Source organism: Sminthopsis crassicaudata, chromosome 2 (assembly GCF_048593235.1).
Source record: "Sminthopsis crassicaudata isolate SCR6 chromosome 2, ASM4859323v1, whole genome shotgun sequence".
In the NCBI taxonomy this organism is placed as follows: domain Eukaryota; kingdom Metazoa; phylum Chordata; class Mammalia; order Dasyuromorphia; family Dasyuridae; genus Sminthopsis; species Sminthopsis crassicaudata.
This window is the reverse complement of record NC_133618.1, coordinates 391,320,158-391,345,022: the sequence shown is the minus strand read 5'-3', so window position 1 is coordinate 391,345,022 and position 24,865 is coordinate 391,320,158. Positions and strand designations below refer to the sequence as shown.

Sequence of the window (24,865 nt, the reverse complement as noted above, 5' to 3'; positions counted from 1 at the left end):
GTGGTATGGAGAAGGAGATTAAAATCTAGAATAGAATGAAAAAAAGAGTAGGAACTAGAAGGTTTTGTCTTTTTTTAAGGGGGAACCAACTGAGATTAAAGCAATCTCGAAGCAAGTTTCTTTTCATGCAGAGGCTGGATTTCAGGGATATTGTAGGAAAGAATTTTCAACTAGACAATAAGTCAAATTGTATAACTTGAAACATTTTTCATTTCTTCCAATCCTAGGACTCTACAGCATTATTTGGAAAAAAGGGAAGGAGACAGGATTAAAAAGGAGCATGAAGAGAATACAAACAATATTATCAATGTGGAAAAAAAGCATCCTCGAAAATTTATTGTTGCAAGTTAAACACAACTGAACCCAGAACCTATAATATTTCTCTTGCCAGAAGCAGAAAGATGTTTGTGTCTATTTTCTCACCTCAAATGTTCAAAAAATTTTGTGATCTCATCAATTTGGGAGTCCACTCCAAGGAAACAAAAGCAACTACTTCCACCTGTTTCTCTTGATGCTTCTTCATGTGCTTCCCACAAAATTTGACCCAGTATATCCATCCAAAGAGCAGAAGACCTTCTTCAACTCTCCCACTGCAACAAAGGTGCCAGTGAAGCAGTCTGGCTATCTACCTGGCATCCCTCACTCTCGCCATGAGGTCAGTCCACAGTCTCTCCCTATCCCTTTCTAGTTAATGGATACAAAATGACTAGTTCTCTTCTTTTGGCCAAGAATTAAAGACTAATAGAATTACCTGAAATACAATGTCTATAAAAAATAAAAATAAAAATAAAAGCAGATAATTAATCAATATCATTCCCCCCCCCCTCTATTTTTTTTCCTAACTATGCCATTCTCCTTTACTAACTCAATCCATCTGAATGCAAATTTAACACTAAAAATAAAGAGACATATCCAAGGTTACAAAATACAAGAGGGAAAAGCCAAACCCAGCTCAGTGCCTCAGTGCCACAATGTAATCCTTAGGATGAACACAAAATGATAATTACAGAATGGGCTTAGAGTCAAGAACGGCATCTTCCATTTAAATATCTTTCTAAAGCATTTAAAGGATTTTACCTTTTCTATCTCTCATACACACACATGCTCAGACACACACTGAGTTTTCTATTTCTGACAGTGGAAATTTCCACAGAAACTGTATCACTCTTCTCCATATAGAGAGAGTAAAATTAACTCAAATTTGGGCCCCTTTCCCAAGCTCTAACCTCACTTAAGATACAAGGATAAATTCAGTATTTTAATTTCAGTATTTTACTCTTGAGAATCTAGTAAATTACTATATAACTTGTTTTCTTCTATGGATGGACTAAATCTCTCTCCTAAAACCAACTTTGATGCTAAAATTTGACAGGATTACTAAAATAAAAGGACAATGTTGGTTAATACAAAGAATACTAGTCAGAGTCAGAAGGTCTAATTTTCTATACTAGCTCTGTTTTATTACCTAAGTTATCTTGGGCAAACCACTTAAACTCTTTTTCTGTACCTCAGTTTCCTCACTTATAAATGAACCAATAGGACCAACTTTAAATCCTATAGTAAAATGAGAACAGCATTTAAACCAGAAACCCTGGAGTCAACCAGAATACATGTCCAAGTTCAGCACATGAACAATCCACAACATTCACATTTCCCTCACAAAGCTATCAAAATATACAAAATGTTTTCTCAACAACCACCCTGTGGTATAAGAATCACTTGCTAAAAACATGTAACCATTAGTGAAAAATTTTAATGTAACCTAGTATGTGGACAGTACTTTACATGATCAATGTAGCCTGACAATCATTTTGGCTCTCTAAGGTGTTATGTACAAAGTTATCCTTTCTTATTTTTTCTCTCTTTACTCTGACATCTTAAACTGCATAACGTTTTCTATCAAATCCTACAGATAAAAAGGGATTTAGTCAGAAATATCTAAGAGTAAGTCCTGGGGTTACAGGCAAGCACTGATGGAGACAAAAGCAGCTTTCATCTCCTTTTTGCTGAATTGCATCTTGGGGGGTTTGGGGGGTGGAAAAACTAGATTCTTGCCAGATAAAAGGACCCAGAGTTGCCAGTGACAACTGCAGATGGAATGTCTTTTGCTTTCTAGTCCCTTCCTAATATGTGAGGAAACTACAAAAATATACATGGCAGACAGAAGGGAGTAGAGGAAGAGAGAGAAAAATACAAGAAGAAAACACAAGATACTTGGAGATATCTATCACAGAAATGTACCCTTCCCTCTGTATTAAGGAGGAGACAAGGGGATTCTCATTTTAAGCTACTATTGAAGGACCCTGCCATTCCCTGCTAAGAGAGCTGTGAGAAGAAAATAGATTTCCCAGACCCACTCCAGGATATTTATTCAATTCAACACATTTTCTCTGAGTCTATAATTGGGACAATCTAAGCTTTTATGGGTTTTGTAAGTACTTGGGAAGGGGAGAAGGTACTAGGAAGCATTGGCAAGGGTGGAAGTGAGAGGCGCCACAGAGAGTTTTAATTGCCTAAAAAACAACTTCCCACAAGCTGTGGCAACTTTTGAAGATGGAAACACAGTGAGTCTTCTCGGAACAGCATCTTTGAATTGGCTTCCATTCCATCTAAGAGCCAGAGGGCAAAGCCATGCAAATGATCATAAGAAGAACTAGATCATAAGATCATATGATATATGATATATAGATCAAATGATCATAGAAGAACTAGATCATAAGAAGAACTAGATCAGATTTATCAATCTGATCTAGATGGAACATCTGGTCAAACTAACAAACCATCAACACTGGTCAAGCAAAGAAACACCATGTGGAAAGGACCTTTTTTTTAAAACCCCAATATGAACCACTCACAGAATAAACAATGTTATCTACAATTAAATATTAAAAAGAATCATCACATAGAACCTGCTTCAAGGCAAAAGGAATCAAGTCCTCCGGGATCACCAGGAGACTTTCTGGTTTTATCATTCTCCACCAAATAAATATCCCCTCCTCCCCACACCAATATTAGAAAAACTTCACATTTTACCAAAAGCATTTACTTTTCTGCTTCATTTTTAATCATACCACATTTAAGGAATGTGTAAGAGTCTTAAGCACAAAAAAGTTAGTTTGACATGCTAAATAGAAAAAGCAGGCTGATAATTATGTGACCTTGGAGGCAAAATGTTACACCACAAAGAAATGCACACCAAAATCTGTAAGCATATTCAGGAACATACGCCAATCTTCCTTCAATTTCAAGGACTCTTGAACTGGGAAAGTTGGCAAATATGTATAGAAATCACCATACAGAGTGGCCTGGCAAAGGAGCAGAGTTTTTCAGAGTGGCACATAAACACAGGGTTAATTAAGACTTGATGCATGAGCATGAGTAACATGAGAAGACCCCTGGAGAGTTAAGGATGTCCATATTGAAAAAGCTAAAGTTAAAATAAATTCAACACATGGGGTTTCTTGAAAGAATTAAAAGTTGCCAAGAAAAGCATCCTAAATAATTGGAATGTTGTCAAGATTCACTTAAGATTATGGAATGGTATATCTCAAGGAAGGAAGCTTCAATCTGAGGAACACACAAGTTTCTCAATCAAGGGTCCTAGGATCCAGAAATGGTTTGGTCTCTTCCTTAGTTTTATAGGTGGCACGTGGCCCCACAGTAAGAAGGCTTTCACACACAACTTTTGTGACTGATTCAGACAACCAGGTTTCATACCCAGGAATTGTCCAATTCTTTTCCTGTGTCTTCTTTCTTATATTAACAAGTCTAAAACCACAAAAATTTTGCCTGATCATGCCAAGAAAATCATGTTGCTTCTCTCTAAATGTCTGTTTGGGGCATGTAGTTGAGTAAAATATATACCAGAGAATGGAACCTCAAACCAGGGGAAGGGAAATGTCTAGTGGTTAAGCCTGATATGTGAGGGAAAGGTGGATGGTTTTAGAGACGCTGCTAAGTTGTACATAGGCTGTTTCAAAAGTAGATTAGGAGAAGAGGAAGGAGTAGAGGGGAGGAAAAGGAAAAGTGGGGGGGGGGGGAGAAATGGAAAGAGAAAAATGGAAAAAAGGGAAAGAAAGGACAGAAGGAGAGCAAAGAAAAAGGAAGAAGAAAGAGGAAAGGAAAGAGGGAAGAAAAGGAGAGGAAAATGGAAGAGAGGGAAATTAGGAGGAAAAATATAAAGAAAAAATGAGATGAAAGGAAACAAGAGGGGAAAATAGTAAAAAGAGGGATGAAAATAAGAGAAGATACAGGGGGAGAGAAGAAGGAAAGTGGAAAGAAAAACAACAAAGGGAGAAAATGAAGGGAAAGGGAGAAGGAATGGGAAGATCAAAGGGAATGGATAGAAATAAAAAGAAAGTAAAGGTGGATGAGGATGGATGTGTGGAGGAAAGGCAGAGAAAGATTTTGCAGATTTGACTAAATGGAAATTACAACTGAAATATTAAGCTATCCCTGGAACTCAGAAAAAGAAAACAACTACTCACCTATCTACAGCTTCCACATCAAAGCAAAACCTCTTCTCAATAGAGTCTGTTTTCCTTCGTGTGCATGATTTGAGAATGACTGATTCATCTTCTCCCTAGTAAGAAACATAAGAAACACAAAAAGGAGATGAAGATCTTGGCCCCTTCATCTTCTCATTAAAAAAAAAAAAAAAAGCAAAACATTACACAGAAACTTGAGCAGTCTTTTTTTATCTTTATTTGCAAACATATTCCTGCAAACATACTAAGTTGATGAATGATCAAAAGTTTTTCTGTAGAACTGTGTCTAATTAAAAGTATCTCCTTTGAAATGTTAATTATAAGGTCTAAATTATAGAGAAAGATCACAGACTTAGAGCTAAAAGAGCAAATAGTTCAACACCCTCGATTTACAAATTAACTGTCATTGGAGAAATTAATTATCTAAGGGTACTAAATGACAAGAGACAAAATTTTAATGCAAGTCCTTTGACTTCAAATATAACACTCTTTCTACCATATCCATGTTGCCTCTCAATAAAATGACAAAGAATAATTCTTCCCTAGAAATTTAATTAGAAAATCAGAAGGATACTGGAAAAGGATGATGAGTTTGACATCAAAGGACCTGGGTTCAAGTCTCAGCTCTTCCACTCAATGAGTTTAGGCAAAACACCAAAATAATCTGACTTCAGTTTTTTCAGTTGTAAAAGGCAGAAATTGAACAAGATGATTTCTGAGGTCCCTTCTGGTCCTACATTTATAAAACTGTATGATAGTTCTAGCATTGTAATTTTCAATATACTTTTATAAATACTGATTTGTTAACTTTCAGTGTGTCCCTGGAGTGGTAAAAAGAACAGGCCTTCATTTTCAGAAACTAAAAATAAATATATTAGATCATCAAGAAACATTTATTATAAAGCACCTACTGTGTGTCAGGCACTATGCCGCATTAGAATAAACAACCCCAGCCTCATGTTCTTATTTTATTGATTTCCTCCAAGTTGCTTTGACCACAACCATTATATATTTTACAGAGACCACAATGCATATGTGTTAAGGAATAGTTATTGCCACAAAGAAGGGACCACACATTGGTGAAAATCAATTTTATAATGGATTGACAGAGAATGTAGGTGGCACAAATAACAGCAAAGAAAGGAAAAAATTGGACTGACAGCCTTTAGGGACAGGTAGCATTAGGTGTCAAAACAGGAAAGAAAAAAACCACATACTTGTCTAACTTGCTGATATAACAAAAAGTCTTGATAAACTATACTCAAGGTAAGGTAAAATTTTAAAAACTATTTCTTGATACCTTGTGGAAGGAACATCACTCAAACAGAGAAGGGTGAGGAAAAAGGAAGCTCAAAAGACCTATCTGCAAACCTTCTTTTCTCTTGATCTCTTTTGCTTTTTTCTTTTTTATGGTCTGATGTTAATTCTTCAATTGAAATTATAAACATAGATTTAGGTAAAGATCAAACCCAGCCTTTTCCTCCCAAAGGTTTTTAATGAGTCCTTAGCAATTCTTCAAATGCCTCTGAAAATACCTTCCCCTCCCACAAAAAGTTTTCTGGGTTCTAAAGGAAAAGATTTTAATAAATGTGCAAGTTGCAGCTCAATGACAAGGAACCATTCCCACTTTCCAGCCTCATTTGGTACAGTCCTGTGAAATGGAAGAAAATAGGAGAACTAAAAATGGCATATAATGTGGGTGGATGAAGGAAATTAAGGATGAATATACCAAATCAGGGGAGTGCTATAGAGATGATCTGTTAACTACTGGAAACTAAAAAAGACTGGCAGTGTCGGAAGAAATTGACATTTTAAGAAATTCTTGGCTAAGAGATGAAGAAAAGATCAATGAAAGATACAGAAAGATACATGCCATAAATGTATGATAAAGAAGGAAAAGTACATGACAAAAAATGGAAGGCTGGAATAATAAGGGAGGTAGAAAAAAGCAAGGATTCCAAAGGTAATAGGTCATAAATGATTATTCAACATGCTCTTTCATTAAACCATTTCTTCACTGAGGGTCTCACAAGAAGCATTATATAAAATATACACTGTTACTGGCTTTCCTCACTGCTGGAGAAATTATGCTATATATTAAATGAAGTAATGGGTTGCCAGAGTAAAGATCCCAAGGAAAAATAAACTGAAAACAGAATTATACAAGGATTCATATTCTTTATTTTTTACTTCATCCCTCCAACTCCCAGTCTAGTTTGGATCATGTTACTCAGACACATATGTTTCAGCCTCTCTAAATTGCCTTAAAAGTAGTCACCAGAATTGTCTACTTCCAGAGATAATCAAGCCTCATCATTCTTTTCTAAAAAACCCTACCCTCTCATATATTCCAGAATTTGCCCAACCTTCACATATCTTATGTCGGTCCCTTTACCAGTTGGTCCCATGAGAGCCAATGACCATAAGCAGGCTTAACTGCCCCAGGTTACACTCCAATTTCTCCTGCTAAGCAAATTTTCTTCTCATCCCCTTGTTTTGCACAATCTGTAACTCAAGCTTCATGCAAGGCCATTATTCTAAACTATGGCTTACCTGATCTACAAGCAGCCAGGTAGTGTGGTGGAAGAACAAATCCAGCCTCAGACACATGCTAGTTGTGTGAACCTGGGTAAATCACTTAATCTCTGTCTGCCTCCATATTCTTAATTATAAAACAAGGCTTAAATACTAGGGTTGTTGTGAATATCAAATAAGATATTTGCCAAGTACTTGGTATCTAATTCTTCCTTCCTTCCTTCTAATAAATTACTACCATCACCATACTATTACTTTTGCTCATCTCATCTACAAATGAGAGCTTTGTCCATTTGGTCTACCTGCTTTCTGTACCACATAGGTGTTCCCTAACCCACTACTACTACCAGAGAGCTCTTAGCTCCCCTCTCTAGATCTATCTAAATTTCCCTACATTCATGTCCTCAAACCAAGTTTTCCCTTTTTGCTACTTTGCCACATCCTTGCTTAGGTAACACACTTCACCTTTGTGTTACCAGGAACTATTCTGAAACAGCCTACAAGAGGATTTTTGGATAAAATTATCTAAGACAGACTTCCTCTGCCTGCCTGAATTATCTATTTCAGCTCCACTGAAAAATTATCCCCAGAATTCTATTTCTACTCTACAGCTATTATAAGCCAGAACTCTGAACTTGAAACAAGGATTCTTACAAGGTGCTATCTCAGTGGAATTGATGAGACAATGGTTATCTAGTTTAGCATGGTGCTTAATAGTTCTCTAAGTTCATTATGATTGATTTAATCTTACAAAAAAATAATGGTTTCCTAGTGAAATAATGATTGGTTTATGCTCAGTGTAGCACATATAAGCTGGAACAAACTCAGCCAGAGTGAGGGCTAGAGAGAAACTCAAAAGGACCAGACATAGACTCAGAAGGGACCCAGAGACAGATTCATTCCATCGTCCACCTTTGGGGTGGCTGGAGGCTGAAGCAGAAGCCCTCCAATTCAGAGAGATTCATTCCATCTTCATCAGCCTCATGGTATCTGGCCTGTCCTCCTGCTCCTCCCTCTGAAACCAAGACTCTGGAAGGCCTCTAAGAAAGTCAACCTTGGCCCCAGGCAAGGAAACCCAACTGTGAAGGAGGTAATAAAGGATTTGGACTTTAACACCTAGCTATTCTCCAGGATTACTCAACTGAAACAAGGCTTCTAGGAGACCTCTGGAAAACCAAACAGGACACTACATACAGTGAACATCCATTCCATCCATAGTGATAGCCGATTTTCAGTTATGTTTCACAACCCACCCAAAGCTATGGGTATAAGATTAAAAGATTTGAGTTCATATCTAAAGAAAAGAACCACACCTCCCCCCCCCCAAGAAAGTTTGCTCTACCAAAGGTACATGAATGTTTCTATTTAAAACTCTGAAAGACTTAAGAACATTGATCAATCCAATCGCCAAACACATCCTCACTTTGGCAACATAGAATAAGACGTACAATTTTTAATAATATAAAAACTTAATTCCTACCCCATCACTTTCACCCCCACAATCATTCCAACTAGCTATCCCCACCCGTTAGAGAGGTGGGAATTAGGCATGGTGCTTTTTAATTTAAGGGGGAAAAAAAGTAAATAATTAAAGAGAGAACAATATAAGTTTATTCACATGAAATCCTTTGTGATTAAACTCACAAAGACTTTCAAGCAAGCACATTCTACCAAGAAGTAACAAAAAATAATTCTGCCCTTTATGAAGGAAGATGACTTTACTGATCCAGTTTCCCTAAGGCATGTGCTTTAACTTACTTGTCCAGGCATGGGAATGTTGGCTCTGCCTTCCAATATCTTTTTGGCAAAGGTACAAGGTTTAGGGGGCCATGGAATAAGGTAAGATAAGTAATTTATTAGATTAAATCCATGGCCAAATAACCATCACCTCAAGAGAGCTAATACGATTTAAAGACAAAATCACTCACCCCCTTTCCTCCTGATTTCTGGTCAAAGGGCACCATGGTGATTCTTTTTGATTCCCGCTGGTACGTACAATAGTGCTTCACCCAAGAAGTACCAAAGTGACCTACAACAAAAGATCTTTTAAATCTTATAAAAAATACAGAATGCTGAAAACCACAAATGAAAATTATTTGTTATATTGTATTTTTGTTAAGCTGTATTTTAGTACGGTTTCTGTTACCCATGGGCGATTCCTCTGCTACAAAGCACACGTGCGCACGCGCACACATACAAACATAAGAATACAAACACATTCACATCCACACATAAAACTCTCTAATCCAGGGAGTATAGAAGTTTCTCTGCCATATTAAGGAAACCAAATTAGGTAATTATTTCATCTTCACTCCAATGAATAGATGATATTCAATGTGAATACGCCCTTAAGCAACCAGATGGCAGAGTAGATAAAAGTGCTGGGCCCAGAGTCAGAAAGCATCTAATACAAATCCAGCCTTAGACACCTACCAGATGTGGCCAAACCACTGCACCCTAGACTACCTCACAAGATAGGTGTAAAGATGAAATGAGATGTTTGCAAAGCACTATGTAAACTTTAAGTAGGTTTAAGGTTTGTTAACTGTTGTTCACCACCACCATCATCACTACCACCACCTCTTCTTACTCCTACTTTCCTCAAAGAATGGAAATCATGGCCTATCCATTCCTGCCCATATTGTACCTCATGTCCAAAGTCTCCTATAAAGCTGAAAGCAGTAAAGACCAGTGCTTCCTTAGGGCTCAACATAAATTTTTTCCTTTCACATCTTTTAACTAATAAGATCTAAAACAACTAAAGTTTGCTTGGGAAATTCATTCATCCATTGGAAAAATATTTACTAAGCTCCAGTGATGTGTCAGATGCTATTTTACTGCAACTGAAAAATTATTAAATTAATTCATGACTGCTTACATATTATTATTAAAGTACTGATGCATCCTCAAGTTTTCATTCTCTTACTAGACAAGGAGAAAATTAGATGGGTTAAGACTATGCAGCCATCTTGTAGACTTTTCTCCCCTAGGCCTCCAGAATTCTGCATGTGCCTCCTCTACTGTATACCCTCTGTACAGCTGTGTTCTGTAACTTAAGTTGTCATATTAGAGATGTTCCCTGGATCCTGATCCTAAAGTTCTATTTCACCTGGATTTTAAAAGACTTTCAAGAGATTTAAAAACCAATCGAAGAGAACTACAGGACTATGTCTGATATTTAGAAAGTAAGCCATGCTGCTAACTTAGTTACTTCTTCCTTCCAATCCTGATAAGCTCATTTCTGTCAAGATGCAGACCTGGCAGGTCTCATGATCTTAAATTCACACTATTCAAGGCTTTTTCCCTCTTCTGTTCATATTCTAAAGTAGTCCCCATGGACTTTTTATCTTCTGCAATATGATATTTAAAATCATTGGAAACTTAGGAGTTCTGGGAAATCCCACTGCATTCCCAACACTTTTTCTTCTCCTTCCAGTCAGTTGTCACTTATTCTTGTTCTCCCATAACCATAACCTGAGTTCAGGCTTTCATCAGTTTTGTCTTAAATTTAATTACAGTAACCTCCTAATTGGATTGCCTGTCTCACTCCAATTTCTCTCCATTCCAATCTATTCTCCACACAGGTCCCAAAGCAATTTCTTAAACTGCATATGATGTTATCTTGCCTCCACAGTAAACTCCAGTAGCTCTCTATTAGCTCCAGGCACAAATATAAACTTCTATGTTTGGCATTTAAATCTTGCTGTCACAATTTAGCCCTATGCATTTTTCCAGCTGAATTATGCATTATTCACTTTCACATACACTCTACAATCCAGTCAAAGTCTTTTGTCACACTGGGAAAAAAAAAAAAAAAACTCCAGCTTACATATGGCTTAAATTGGGTATCTCATTTGTGCCTCAGGTTCAAATAACTATAAAATAGATTCTATAGAGTCGACTCCAATTCAGAGAAGAAAAAAACCAAGCCATAGAGAGATAGTATCTTACCTAAGGCCACATTTACTTAGGCAGGATTTGAATCAAGGCCACACTTCCCATCCAGCAACAGATAAAATATTTAGATACATCCTTTCAGTATAACTTCATAGAACTCATAGCAGTATAGTTCTATATATTCCCTCTCTCAATACAGAACATAATCTATCATAGACTAAGGGAAGGGACATTAGGTTATCTAGTGCAGGCCCAGACATGAAATGAGATTTTGTTAGCCCAAGACCACACAAGTAGTCAATGGAAACCCTCTAAATTGAAATCCAGTGTTCTTTATATGTCACTTTAACTTTTTGGACTAATGTCTCTTTCTCAAATATTATGTCCTATTCTTCCTTAAACAGGTGCTAAGTTTTATTCAATGTGGACTGTCTGCCATTCTTCAAAGGTAAAAGGAAAAAAAGTGGGTTCAAGACTCTATGATTTACTCTAACTGTAGGTTTGACAAATCATTTTCTTCCCTTGCTCTCAGTTTCCCTGTTTATAAATGAGAGAGTTGGAGAATGTGGTCACTAAAGATAATTTTTGAAGACCTAACATTCTCAGTGAAGTCACTGTCAGTGGCTTTTGTCTTGAAAGTCTCTATGTTCAGAAAGCCCTTCTCTACCAACATTCCCATTATATCAACTACTGAAATCCCACTCATTCTTTAAGACCCAGCTCAATGCTGTCTCCCCAGGGAGAATTAAGGAAGATGATTCAACAAGCCTGGAAGAAAAATATCCTAACTCTGAACTCTCATGGCACTCCATGCATCTGAGTATGGCACTGTTAAAAAAAAAATAAATCACTGTATTCTTTGTTAGGAAACCTGGGTTTGAATTCTGCTTCCAACATAAACTATTAATTTATCCTTCTGGGGCTCAATTTCCCATCTTTAAAATACAGGTAATAATATTCACCTAACAACTCTCAAGGCTAAGCTATAGTCAAGAAAGTACTTTCCTGAGCAGCTGGGTGGTTCAATGGATAAGGGTTATAGTTGACATTAGGAAGAAGAATATTCAAATCTTACTTCAGACACTTACTAGTTGTGTGGCTCTGAATAAAATCAATTAACTTTTTTATGCCTCAGTTCCATCACCTGTAAAATTAAGAAATAATAATACCTACCAAAAACAATTTTTTCCCAAAAAAATAATACCTCCCAGTGTTGTTGTAAGGATGAGATATTTGTAAACTGCCTTATAAACCTTAAGCCCTAATAATAAAAAAATTCCAATAAAAATGAATGATGATCTCTATTCCTCAGTTACACACTCTTTGAAATGGGGGAAGGGGGTTAATATTGTTTATCTCTGAATACACCTAATTGCCAATTCCATATATTGTCAGTAATTTATTAGGAACTGACCAAATATTGATCCTCAAGCTATAATCTTCTCAGCCCTCCTCCTTTAGAAAATTTAGAAAAGCTGTCTTCACTGACTACCTCCAATTCATCACCACCTACTTCTCAGTCTCTTGAAATCTGTTTTCCAATCCTACTCTACTAAGTCTGCTCTCTCAATAGTCACTGTACAAACTTTCTAACTGCTCAATCTTACAGGTTTTTTTTTTTTAATCAAACTTTTATCTTTCTTCAACTTTATAACAAGGTAAACCAAATTACTCTCTTCTGGCTACTTATATTTTTCCTCTCTTTTGCAAACCCTACTATCTCTCCTGTCTTACCACTCCTTCTCAACTTAAATTATGTTAAGTAGGGTGGGGGAGGGGGGTCCTTTAAGGTTATGCCAGGGATCCTCTTTCCTTCTCTTTTGAAACTACCTTGGTGTATTATCACCTCCACAAAGATGTCTCCCACATCTAATTAGTCCCACATATTCAACTGCCTTCTGAATATCTCCATCCAGACACCCATCAGAACCTAAAACACAACATATCCAAAACCAAGCATCATTTTTTTCCTTCTGAACCCATATTTCCTCTAACCTTCTCTCAGTTCTTTTATAAGGAATCATCTTTCCAGTCATTTAAAGTTTTAATACCAGTCACCCTTGACCAGTCTCATTCACACATCCAATCATTTACCAAGTCCAGTCAATGCTAACTTTAGATCACCATTCAATTCTATTTCCTTCTTCCCATTTATGCCAGTCTTGCCTAGCTCCACTATGAAAATGATCATCTCTAAATTATTTTCACCAAATAGATTGGTTTAAAAGGTAGTGGATTCCCTCACACTGGAGAGCTGGCAAAAGATGGATGATCACTTGTTGAATATACTCAGAAAGGATTCTTTTTTTCAAGTTTTCCATAGAGTCTTCCATTTCTGAGATTGTATAATTCTATATCTGTAACTTCTATCAATTGGCCCCTATTTCTGCTCTCAAAGGCCCAAAAGTCCATCCAACAACCCGACAAATATCTGAAGACTGCTTATCATGCATGCTCTTCCCCCCAATGTTTTTCCTTCCCATGTTAAATTCCATTTTTTTTCAACTAATTCTCACTTTTCATGATTTTAATGATATTGAATAAATTGTTTTCACCAGGTCCAGAGGTTAAAAAAAACACAAAACACCCAAATTCAAATTTTGCCTTAGACACTGAATTACCAATTTAGTAACTGTGAGCAAGTCACTTAATCTGTTTGTCTCAGTTTCCTCATCTTTAAAATGAATTAAGAGAAGGAAATGGCAAAACCATTCCAGTATCTTTGCCAAAAAAAAAGAAAAAGAAAAAAAATATATATATATACATATATATATATATATATATATAATCATGAAGGATCAGATAAAATTGAACAACATCTCCTTGTCACTATTCTTTCATCTCTAATTCATTCTTCAGTTGCCAAAATGATCTTCTGAAAGCTCATGTCTGACTGACTCTGCTGATTAAAAAACTTTCAGAATTCCTATTATCACCAAGATAAAACACAAACTCTTAGACCTAACACATAACAATCAACACAATGAGGCTCTAAGCTTCCTTTCCAGTTTTACTTCACCAAATTTCCTCATTCAGAGCAATTAACTTTCCTCCTAATAAAACAGATCATCTCCCACCCCTCTCTGTATTTACACAGTCTGCCCAAGGCAGGAATACACCACCTCCTATTTAAAACTCGGTGCAGTCAGCATTAGTCCTGTGAGACCCTCCTTCCCTTATGTCTTCCCGTCTCCCCCATCTTAGAGCACTCTTACAGCATTATCTCTTCTTTTCCCCATTACTCCATACCCTATATCATTATAGTTGCATATGAACAAGTTGAATCCTCTCCTGCTCCAAGAGTAATGTAAGTTTCCTATTTACTTCCAGTGCTCTGAATAGTTGGAAGCTATTAAAAAAAAAAAAAAAAAAAAAAAAAAGCAGCTAGCTATCTCAATAGACAAAGCCTGGTCTGGAGTCAGAAAGAGCAGAGTTCAAATCTGGCCTCAGACATTTACTAATTGTATCACCTTAGATAAAACTCTGCTTTAATCTACTAGAGAAGAAAATGGCAAATCTCTGCAGTATTTTTCCTAAGAAAATCTCAAGGACAGTAGGGTCCACAGAGTTACAAAGAATCAAAGATAACTGAACAACAATTAATAAGAACCAAAATAATAAATATTTGCTCTTCCTTCATATCACATTCCTATCTGAGGGCACCAAACAAAAGGATCCCAATTCTGAGACTTCTTTTCCTGAATGCTTTTGAGCCTCTCAGTCAAAATCCCTACTTGGCAGCAAATTGGAACATCTTTCTACCAAAGTCTCATTGGCAGGTTTCCATTCTCCATACCACTCACTCACTCCCCCCCCTTCATGTAGTGAAAATCACATACGTTTCTCCTGGACGTAGAGATAACCCTCCATGGTGTAAGGACTAATGGTCTTGTGTTCATGAGGATTCTCCTTCATTTTTTTCATCAGTGATTCCACTTCTGATCTGGTACCTTCAAAGCGATTTCTTGTCTATAATGAAAGCAATTCTATGTAAATCAGAAAAAGTAAAGCTTTCCTTTTATCTCCATTAATCTATAAATCAGCCTAATAATTAAGGGGGTTAAATCTATGTTGTTTTGTTTTGTAATGTTTATTAAGAACAGTGCTGAATTCTACAAACTTTCAGATTCCTAAGGAGGGAAAAAAAATTAAAAATTCAGGCTAAAAGCTACACAGTTGAGAATTAATTGGATTCTGTGCATTTACTTTCTTCCTAGAACCTTTTGGAGTTAAATTATTTTTCTCTTTACTTGTTGACTTAATAGTGCACAGTAAGCACTTAATAAATGCTTTTAGAGTTAAATTATTTTTCTCTTTATTTGTTTACTTAACAAATGCTTCCTTTATGGCACAACCATAACATAGGAAAGTAAACTAAAGTTTCATTCATTCATTTAAGGCAAATGACCCAAATTACAAATAATTCATGGTACAATTGCTTAAGAAAAATGGAACTCTGAACTAGACAACCCATGACTGAGCATGTAACCCAAGGAAGTAATTTTAAAAAATAAATAAATAAGTAAGCCCTATATGTATCAAAAACTGGAAACAATGTGGGAGTCTTAATGACTAGGAACAAAGATTAGGCCAAAGGTGGTATTATAAATGTAATTCTATATTGCACTGTAAGAATGACAGGTATGATGAAATCAAAAAATAAATAAGGAAAGCCTTCTATGAATTATACAAACTGGTACAAGTAGGCCACGAAAATATTTACCTGACTATGATTATGTAAATGAAAATGACACCAAAAAGCAACTGAAATCTGATTAATCACAATGACTAATCTCAATCCCAAAGAACATAATCCTGTCTATCAGTTGAAAGGTGGAAGACTAGATGTGCAGAGGTAAGAAGGGTTCTTGCCTCTTCCACAAAAGCCTTTAATTCTTAGTAAGGTCTGCAGAAAATCCAATTCATTACTCAACTCATTTTCATTATTTTCATTTTGCATTTCTTCTCCCTCCCCTAATTTTATTGAAATAATTTCTGTGCCATTTAATAGCTAACATTTATATAGTGCCTAATATGTGCCGGGTGCTATGCCAAGCTCTTTACAATTATTTTATCACTTGAGTTTCCTGACAACCAGGGGAGGTAAGTGCTATTAGAGATGGGAACACTGAGGCAAATTAAGGTAAGTGCTTTGTCCTGGGTGTTTTTTGTCCTTGGTTCTTAAAGAGGACCATGACATGACACCAGAAAGATGATGTCATGGCTTACAAGTGTATTGGATTTAAGTAAGGCAGGGTTGTGTTAACTCTTTCCTCTCTCCTCATATTACAGATGAAGAAACTGAGGCAAGCAGAGGCTATGTGGTTCACACATAGTGATAAATATAGTCAGAAGATGTATTTGAACTCAGGTCTTTCAGACTCTGGACCTGGCTTTCAGTGCACTGTGCCACTTACTCGGCCCAATTTTTTAATCCAATTTTCCTCATTTCCTCCAATTTTGCCCGTGAATTATTTAAGCAAAATCAGTCAATATTTCAACTTCTTCTAACAAGGAGATATGTAGCTACAATAAAATGGAATTATCACCTTCTCCAAATACACTCACTAAAAGGCACACACCCCTCCCATCCCATGGCAAGGCCCTGATCCTTTGTCCACTCACATTCTGTATGCTGATGGTCAGCTGTGTCTTGAAGTCGCTGAAATCCTTGGCAAGTTCATAACCATGATGATAAAATGTGAAAAGTCCCTGCAGGAAGGCCAGCAACTATAAGGAAAGGAAGGGAAAAGGGAGGAAAAAAGCAAGTTTAGAAAAGTAAAACAGCACCATGGAGTAGTTTCAGTGATAGCAGGCAATTCTAATAAGAAAATCGCTGTCTTCTTAAATTGAATACCAAGATGGAAATCAAATTACTGTGTAAAAGAGCTCTTTTAACTTCCAGGGGGAAAAACAACAATAACACATCTATAAATATCAAGAGAGGCAATGTTTTCAAACAACATTTTGCTGTTAAAACAATATTTTTAAATCATCCTTCAGTTTAAAAAAAGGCTAGTTGCTTATTCTTCTTTTAAAGTCTCCAGAAAAAAAATAAACAACTTCTTAAGATCCTTTTGTATTGAATTACAATATTCCATAACCCTTCAGGAGAAATATCTAAACTAAATTCTTGCCCACCTCCTGCAAGGAGATATAAGTGAAGTCTTGTCCTGTCCTCAGAAGATGTACAGACAACTGTGTTTTTATTTGTTTTTTATTTTTTAATTTTTTAGCACACAATTTTTTAAAATATCCCTTCCTTGGAAAAGGAAACCTACTAGGGAAATAAGAGGAGGAAGGAGGAAGAATTGAATAGTTCATATAATCAGGGTGTTAGACATAGAGAAAAAGGTGGAGGGATTCATGAACCTCACTTTGAAGCAAACTAAAGCTGAATTCTGATAACTCTAGAGGCAGCATTTCCTGCAGCATTATCTGAGAAATCAATCTGCCTCTGTCTCTGTCTCTCTCTTCTCTGTGTCTCTCTGTCTCTGTCTCTCTCACCGTCTCTGTCTCTCACTGTCTGTCTGTCTCTCTCACTGTCTCTGTCTCTCACTGTCTGTCTCTCTCTCTCTCCCTCTCCCTCTCCCCCTGTCTCTCTCTCTCTCTCTCTCTCTCTCTCTCTCTCTCTCTCTCTCTCTCTCTCTCTCTCTCTCTCTCTCCCTCTCTCTCTCTCTCTCTCTCTCTCTCTCTCTCTCACTGTCTCTCTCTCCCTGTCCCTGTGTCTCTCTCCCTGTCTCTCTCCTGTCTCTCTCTCCTGTCTGTCTGTCTGTCTGTCTGTCTGTCTGTCTCTCTCTCTCTCTCTCTCCCCCTCTCTGCTTCTCTCTCTCTCCCCCCTTCTCTCTTTGTTTCTCTCTCCCCCCCTCTCCCCTCTGTCTCTCACTGTCTCTCCCCCCCTCTCTCTGCTTCTCAATCTCTCTCTCTCTCTCTCTCTGTCTCTCTCTCTCTCTCTGCTTCTCAATCTCTCTCTCTCTCTCTGTCTCTCTCTCTCTCTCTCTCTCTCTCTGTCTGTCTCTCTGTCTCTCTCTCTCTCTCTCTCCCCTCTGTCTCTCACTGTCTCTCCCCCCCCTCTCTTTGTTTCTCTCTCCCCCCTCTCTCTCTCCTCTGTCTCTCACTGTCTCTCTCTCTGTCTCTGTCTCTGTCTCTCTGTCTGTCTCTGTCTCTCTCTCTGTCTGTCTCTGTCTCTCTCTCATATACATACATACATACACACACACACACACACACACACACACACACACACACACACACACACACACACACATTCCATATAGAAATACATTATCTAATAGATAGGCAAAGGGGACAAGGAAGAAAAGGATTTGAGGAGGGAAAAATCAGAAAGAGATAACTAATATGCAAAGTACACCCCAGCCAGAAAAATTTTATCATAAAATAAGAATGAAAAGGAAAACTAGAAAAAGAAACTATGATCAGAAATTGAGAACTAAGAAAAAAAAAAAAAAAGACAAGCAGTAGAGCAAAAGATCATTTTCATTATAGAGAACTAGAATCAAAACCTCAGACAGAAGCAGAAAAAAAGAGAAGAAAAAACTGAAGAGATAGGAAGGAATTGAGACTATAACCATGAATGTGAATGGGATGAACAAAATATCTCTTTATAGATTTGGAACTAAATTCCCACCAGCCTTGATTTCTCTAGGCTAAGCAATGTTCCTACAAATTTTCCAAACTTCAGCTTTAAGTACTCTAAATTTTGCTTCAGTTATATGCCAAAAGGGAATATCATACTATAATAATAAAAACCTAAACAAGACTAAGAGGAAAGGTTACATCAGGGATATCTTACACAATCATGCTCTTCATTCAGATAGGAATATGATTTTTTAATTTTAAATATGCTGCATCACTAAATTACATTTCACTTGTGGCATAATAATGCCTCCTGATTTCTCTCAGGAGGATAGAGCTATCTCATTCTGTATTATTGCAATTACTTTCCCTTCCTTAAAAGATTCAAGTAGTTTGAGTCCCAGAAATATAGAAAGTCAGCTTGAGGGCAATCCCCCACGCACACATTTTACAGATGAGAAAAAAGAGGCCTAGAGAAGCCAAGTGACGGATTTACCTGGATGACACAGCCAATAAATAACAAGGCACACATTTTTTCTTAATGGGTATTTGTGCATCCACCTAGTTCTCTTACTACAAATGGCAACCTAGAAACTGTCTCATCATTCTTGATCCATTAAATAAATGTACATGCTTGAGTGCAAGATCTTGAGCCCCTCAGACTCAGAAGAATTCCTGGGATAAGGGATGTGCTTAATAAATGTTTGGCGATTGATGAAATCCAACAATAAATCAGATGCTGCTGTATTCACCGGCAGAAAAAACAAAACAGAACAAACTTCTTTCAAGGAATCTAGGCATCTTCGTTAGTTTAGAAAGAGATGAATCATTTTATATCCAACAGTTTCCTTAATCCCCAATTTTCCTTGAGACTGTAATTCTGGAGTTTCACAACAATGTTCCTTAAGATGTCTTTCCAAAAGTGACCCACGGATTCTTTCAGTGAGTACTTCCCCTCTGTTTCTAGAATACGGGGCAGTTTTCCTAAATGATTTCTCCAGTGCTCTCTGGGCTCTTTTTTGGGTCGTGGTCTTCCTTTCCCGATGGCCTCCTCTGGATCTATTTCCGTTGAGGTATTTCACACTTTCTTCACTTTTCCTTCTTTTTGGCTTGTAGGACCGATTCTTGCCCCCTCAGAGCCATCAGCTCCCATTTGCCCCATTCGGGTCTCCAACGGGTAACTTTCTTTCTTTGCTTTTGTTTCTCTTTTTCCAATAGGTTACTCTACTTTTGAAGGTGGCGTTTTCCGCGACGGGTTTGGGGTTTTTGTGCATTTGCCCGCTGTGTTTTTGAGGAGTTGTTTTCTGCAGTCCGCGCTCCTCCGTGCCAGGCTGCCGCCTCTCCCGCGGACTCACACTTCTGCCCCTCTCACTGCTCTTCCACTCATCACGAGCGCTTCCCAGAGGTCTCTGTGCATTTAAGAACAATCAAGTCACTGCTCATCCGAATGGGTGTTTTGATCTTTCCTGTCACCACCGTAGCTTTCTATGGTCAAGATTCTTTGCTGTTTTGTGTTCATTTTCTTTCCTTTTCTTCAGAATTCTTTCAATGTTTCCTCCATTTTCACTTTTATGGTTGAACCCTGCTCCTGAGCTGCAGGGGGCGCTGTCCCAAGCTCACTGTGCAGCTCGGAGCCTCGGCTTTGAGCACAGCGCCCCCTTGTGTTTGTAGGGGTCAATTTGCCTGCTCGGAGCAGGAAACTGCCTGGTTTCCCGATTTCCCTTCAGAGCAGGACGGGAGGCTGCCCGCTGCTGTGCCAGGACTGAGGGTCTTAGCTGCTGACCCGCCCCTCCCGCCGGCTTTCCCAGAGTCTGTCTGACCCGGCCAGAACCCTTTTCGCCCCAGTCAGGCTGGCCTTTCTGGAAGTTTTTGCAGTCTACCTCGAGCAGGAGAGGGGTTCCATGGCAAGGAACGCTTCCGCTTCACTCCGCCATCTTGGCTCCCCCCATTACCATTTTTCAGAACAAGAAAGAGAAGGCCATCTGTATAACATACCCAGAGTGCTCCGCCCGAGGAACGTAGCTTTTTATTAGACCCTGTACCGAAGGATATAAGGGAGTTTCCACTTCCCTACGCTGCAGTCACCGATCTGGAGCCTCAGCCTCCCTCCCACCACACAGGACACTTAGTCCCGCTCCCGTGCTGGTAAATGAAACTTCAAAGCCCGTGGCCGGATCCAGACGGGCACTTACTGCCCTCCCTCATTCACCCACCGCCCAGCGCCTTCTCCATCGCGCACTATGCGCGGTCCTTCTTTGTCCACGAAGTCCTCCTTACAGGCAAATGACCTCATCCCTTTGATGGCGCATCTCCCCTTTCCCCAACACTGAGGTCAAGGATCTACTAACAGACGCATGTTGGCTTTCTGCTCAGTAAATATATTACCATAAAATGCATTCTGTTCATTGAAAAAAGTTACTTTGAACAATAAGTGAACCTATCAAGTACCTACTTCCAAAAAATGTGCTATTTCCCAGGAATGGTCCAAGTCTCCGCATCGTAATATAAACATGGCAATCTGTTAACGCGCCAAGCCCAACATCCCTAAAGAGAGGCTTCTGAGAGCTAAGGCCTGCTTTCCCTCCACACTCTATTTTTTTTTTATTTTATTTAATAGTTTTTATTTACCAGATATATGCATGGGTAATTTTACAACATTGACCATTGCCAAACCTTTTGTTCTAATTTTCCCCCTCCTTCCCCCCTCCCCCCCATGGCAAGTTGACCAATAAATACATGTTCAATATGTTAAAGTATAAATTAAATACAATATATGTATACATGTCCAAACAGTTGTTTTGCTGTACAAAAAGAATCGGACTTTGAAATACACACTCTATATTTCTAAAGATGCCTGAAAAGTAAAGGAAGATGAAAGGAACAGAAACAGGTAAAATAAAGCTTACAATTCCTCATCTTCTCCATCACTTCCCTCATCTAAGCTTATTAAATGAAGGTATATAAATACTGGAACCAAGACAATCAGAATCATAAAAAATTAAGCCGGGGGCCCTGGCCAGCGGCAGTAGCTCCTGGGAAGGAAAAGCATCTACACTGAAATTTTTCTTAGTATGGCACTGGCCAATTAAAGCATAGCTATCCAAAGCAGACATTTATAATACAATCTGAACAACACGTTTTCTTCCCGTCTACGACTGTCACCACCCAAACCCTTCTTCTTTATTCTTGGAAAGAAATTAGTAGTAGAAAACAGAACACTAATTAGCGATTCTAATTAACGGAATCCTCCAGCCTACCCGGAAAACAAGAGTGACCACAGAAAACTGTCTCGAGTCTTAGATGGCATGTGTCTTTAATTGTCTCTGTCATCCCAAATTGGAAAAATCACTGGCCTGTGTTTTTCCATCCATGAACCCTCCCAATGCCTAAGGTAGCAGCCTACATTTCTTCTCCCTTTCTCAGTCAAACTTCTAAAGAACGTTATCTTCGTTTATTAAATATCTATTACATTCCTGGAATTATTCAACAAACAATAACAAACAAATATAACATAGATATGTGTGTATGGAGGAAAAGAGGGAGAGGAAAGGGAGAGATTATGCAAAGTAATTGGGGATAGAGGAGCAAGAAGGAATTAAGGTAGACCTCAGACAGAATGAAGTACTTATACTAAGGCTTAAAAAATGATAATCTAGAAGGCAAAGAATATAAAGGAGTACGCTTAGTTTAAGCAAGGGAATCATACCCAGCTTGGGCAAAGTGCTAATGACAGGAAATAAGAATGGATGGATGGGGGCAGCTATGAGTCGCAGTGGACAGAGCACCAGCCCTTAAGTCAGGAGGACCTGAGTTCAAATCTGGTCTCAGACATTTAACACTTCCTGTGTGACCCTGGGCAAATCACTTAATTGCCTAAGCCAAAAAGAACAACAACAACAAAAAAAAGTAGATGGATTGATTGATTGATGGAAGCAACATTTATTAGGCTCCTACTATGTGCCAGCATTATGCTAAGTGTTTTAGAAATATGTCACTGGAGCCTCACCACCACCTTGGGAAGTAGACTGCCATTTTACAATTGAGAAAGCAGAGCCAGATGGAAGTTAAGTGACTTTTTTCAGGCCATACACAGTGTGTGAAGCTACATTTAAACTCAGGTCTTCCTGATGCTAGATCAAGTACTGCATTAGCTATGCTACCTATTTAGATTTAATGAGATACTGTTTAGCAAACAGTAAGAAATCCAGTTTGAGATATAGAATGTAGAAAAAAAAATCATATATTCTACAGGAGTTACAATTTTCTGGGCAACAGGCGAACAAGGCTTGAACCAGGATAGTCATGTGAGTGAAGATAAGAGGATGAAGGAAAAGAGATCTTGTGGAGACAGAAATGACAAGACTTGAGAAATAATTCAAACCTTTAATCAGTCATTAGAAAAGAACTGCTTTATTTACTTCCCCAATGCTTAATATCTATCTGGCACATAGTAGATGCTTAATAAATGACTGTTGTCCGAATGACTCATCTCTAAACTACTCTGCACGAAGTAAACAGTTACTAATGATCTGTTAATTGTCCCATCTGATGGCTTTTTCTCAATCCCTATCCTATCTCTCTGTGGTGTGACCTGGATTTCTCTCCATCAGAAAGTCTCTCCTCTGAGTCTCCTCAGTAACATTCCTGGCTTTATCATCCAGATCATGGCCTCCCTAAATATCAGTGTCTCTAAAGGCTCAGCCCTGATTTCTCTGTATTCTTTCATTTGGTGACTAAATCACTCCCATATGCAACACTGCTCTGTACTCCAGGAAAACATGTCCAATTGCCAGTTTGAGAATTTTATCTGGATAACCTGTATGTTTCCTAATAAACTTCATATTTGTAAATTACAATTATCTATTGCCTCCAAACCTAACTTTTCAGAACTGCCTTCAAGGATACTGTGATCCTTCCAGTTACCCACATTAACAACCTCAGTGTCTTTTTTGAATTCCCACTCTCACCTCACATATCCAATCAATCAATTGCCAATTTTTTTCTTTTTTTAATCGTAAGAAAATGTGCAACATGTTTAAGATATATTGAATTACTTGCTGCCTAGGGGAAGGGGTAGGGAGAAGGGAGGAAAAACATTTAGAACACTAGATTTTATAAGGGTTATGTTGAAAAGTATCTGTGTATATATTTTTAAAATAAAAGGCTTTAATTTGGGGGAAAAAAAAAAAGAAGAAGTTTTACAAGTATTGTAAGAGCCTTCAATTTGGTGACCTTGCCTCAAGTCTCTCACAAAACTGCAAATCAGTCAAAAAAACATTTATTAAGTTCTTGTGTCAATGAATTGATTTTATTAAAGCACAGGTCTAAGCAAGGCATTTACTTCCTTATACAATAAACTGGAATCAAATGTAAACTCTTCTGTTTTGGTATTTAAATCTCTTCAAAATTTTTCCCTAACCCATTTTTCCAACGTTGCTTCATATTACTCCCTTTCCTACCCTTTGCAGTCCAATTTGTCCCAGAATTTTGCTGTTCCTCAAAGATAGCTCTCTTCCATGCCTACAACACATGCCCTCACCTTTGCCACCTTTCAAAGCTCTTATCAAACACAAATTTCTACGTGAAAACTACATAAAACACAACTTTCTACTTGATGTTCCATCAAATTTTAACTTTCCGCACAATGACACATTGTATTTATCTTGAATTTTTCTTAACATACTTATATCTACAAATTTTCACTCCCCAAGTTCTTTGAGCATAGGAGCTGTTTGTATTTTTATCTCTGGACAACTATTGTCTAGCACTATATCTAGTATCTGTTTAAGAATTTTTGTAGATACTGATATGCTTTTTGATTCAGCAGTGTCTCTAATGGATCTATATCCCAAAAAGATAAAAGAGGGAAAAGGGCCCACATGTGCAAAAATATTTATAGCAGCCTTTTTTTGTAGTGGCATGGAACTAGAAACTGAGTGGATGCCCATCAGTTGGGGAATGGCTAAATAAGTTATGATATATGAATGTAATGGAATATTATTGTTCTATAAGAAATGATGAGTACATTGATTTCAGAAAAGCCTGGAAAAACTCACATGAACGGATATTGAGTGAAGTGAGCAGAACCAAGAGAACATTGTACACAGTAACAAGATTATGTGCTGATCAACTGTAATGGACTTGGCTCTTTTCAACAATGAAATAATTCCAATAGACTTTTGATAGAAAGTACTATCCACATTCAGAGAGAGAACTATGGAGACTGAATGTGGATCAAAGTATAGTATATCCGCCTTTTTTTGTTGTTGTTTGCTTGGTTTTTTTAATTTTTGTTGTGTTTTTTCCCCTTTTGATCTGATTTTTTTTTGGGGGGGAAGGATGCAATATGA

The 24,865-nt window shown here is 37.8% G+C and overlaps 1 protein-coding gene across 2 annotated transcripts in view; it reads right to left on the bottom strand.

Annotated features, from left to right (window-relative positions):
- ARHGAP26 (Rho GTPase activating protein 26) overlaps positions 1-24,865 on the bottom strand; it is a 542,258-nt gene that overhangs the window by 350,056 nt on the left and 167,337 nt on the right. For both annotated transcript variants that reach the window (XM_074291699.1, XM_074291700.1), the window contains exons 7-10: positions 16,545-16,649; positions 14,759-14,888; positions 8,951-9,051; positions 4,488-4,582 (exon numbers count right to left, since the gene is read on the bottom strand). In XM_074291699.1, coding sequence (XP_074147800.1) covers positions 4,488-4,582; positions 8,951-9,051; positions 14,759-14,888; positions 16,545-16,649 — 431 coding nt within the window. The remainder of the gene's footprint in view (positions 1-4,487; positions 4,583-8,950; positions 9,052-14,758; positions 14,889-16,544; positions 16,650-24,865) is intronic.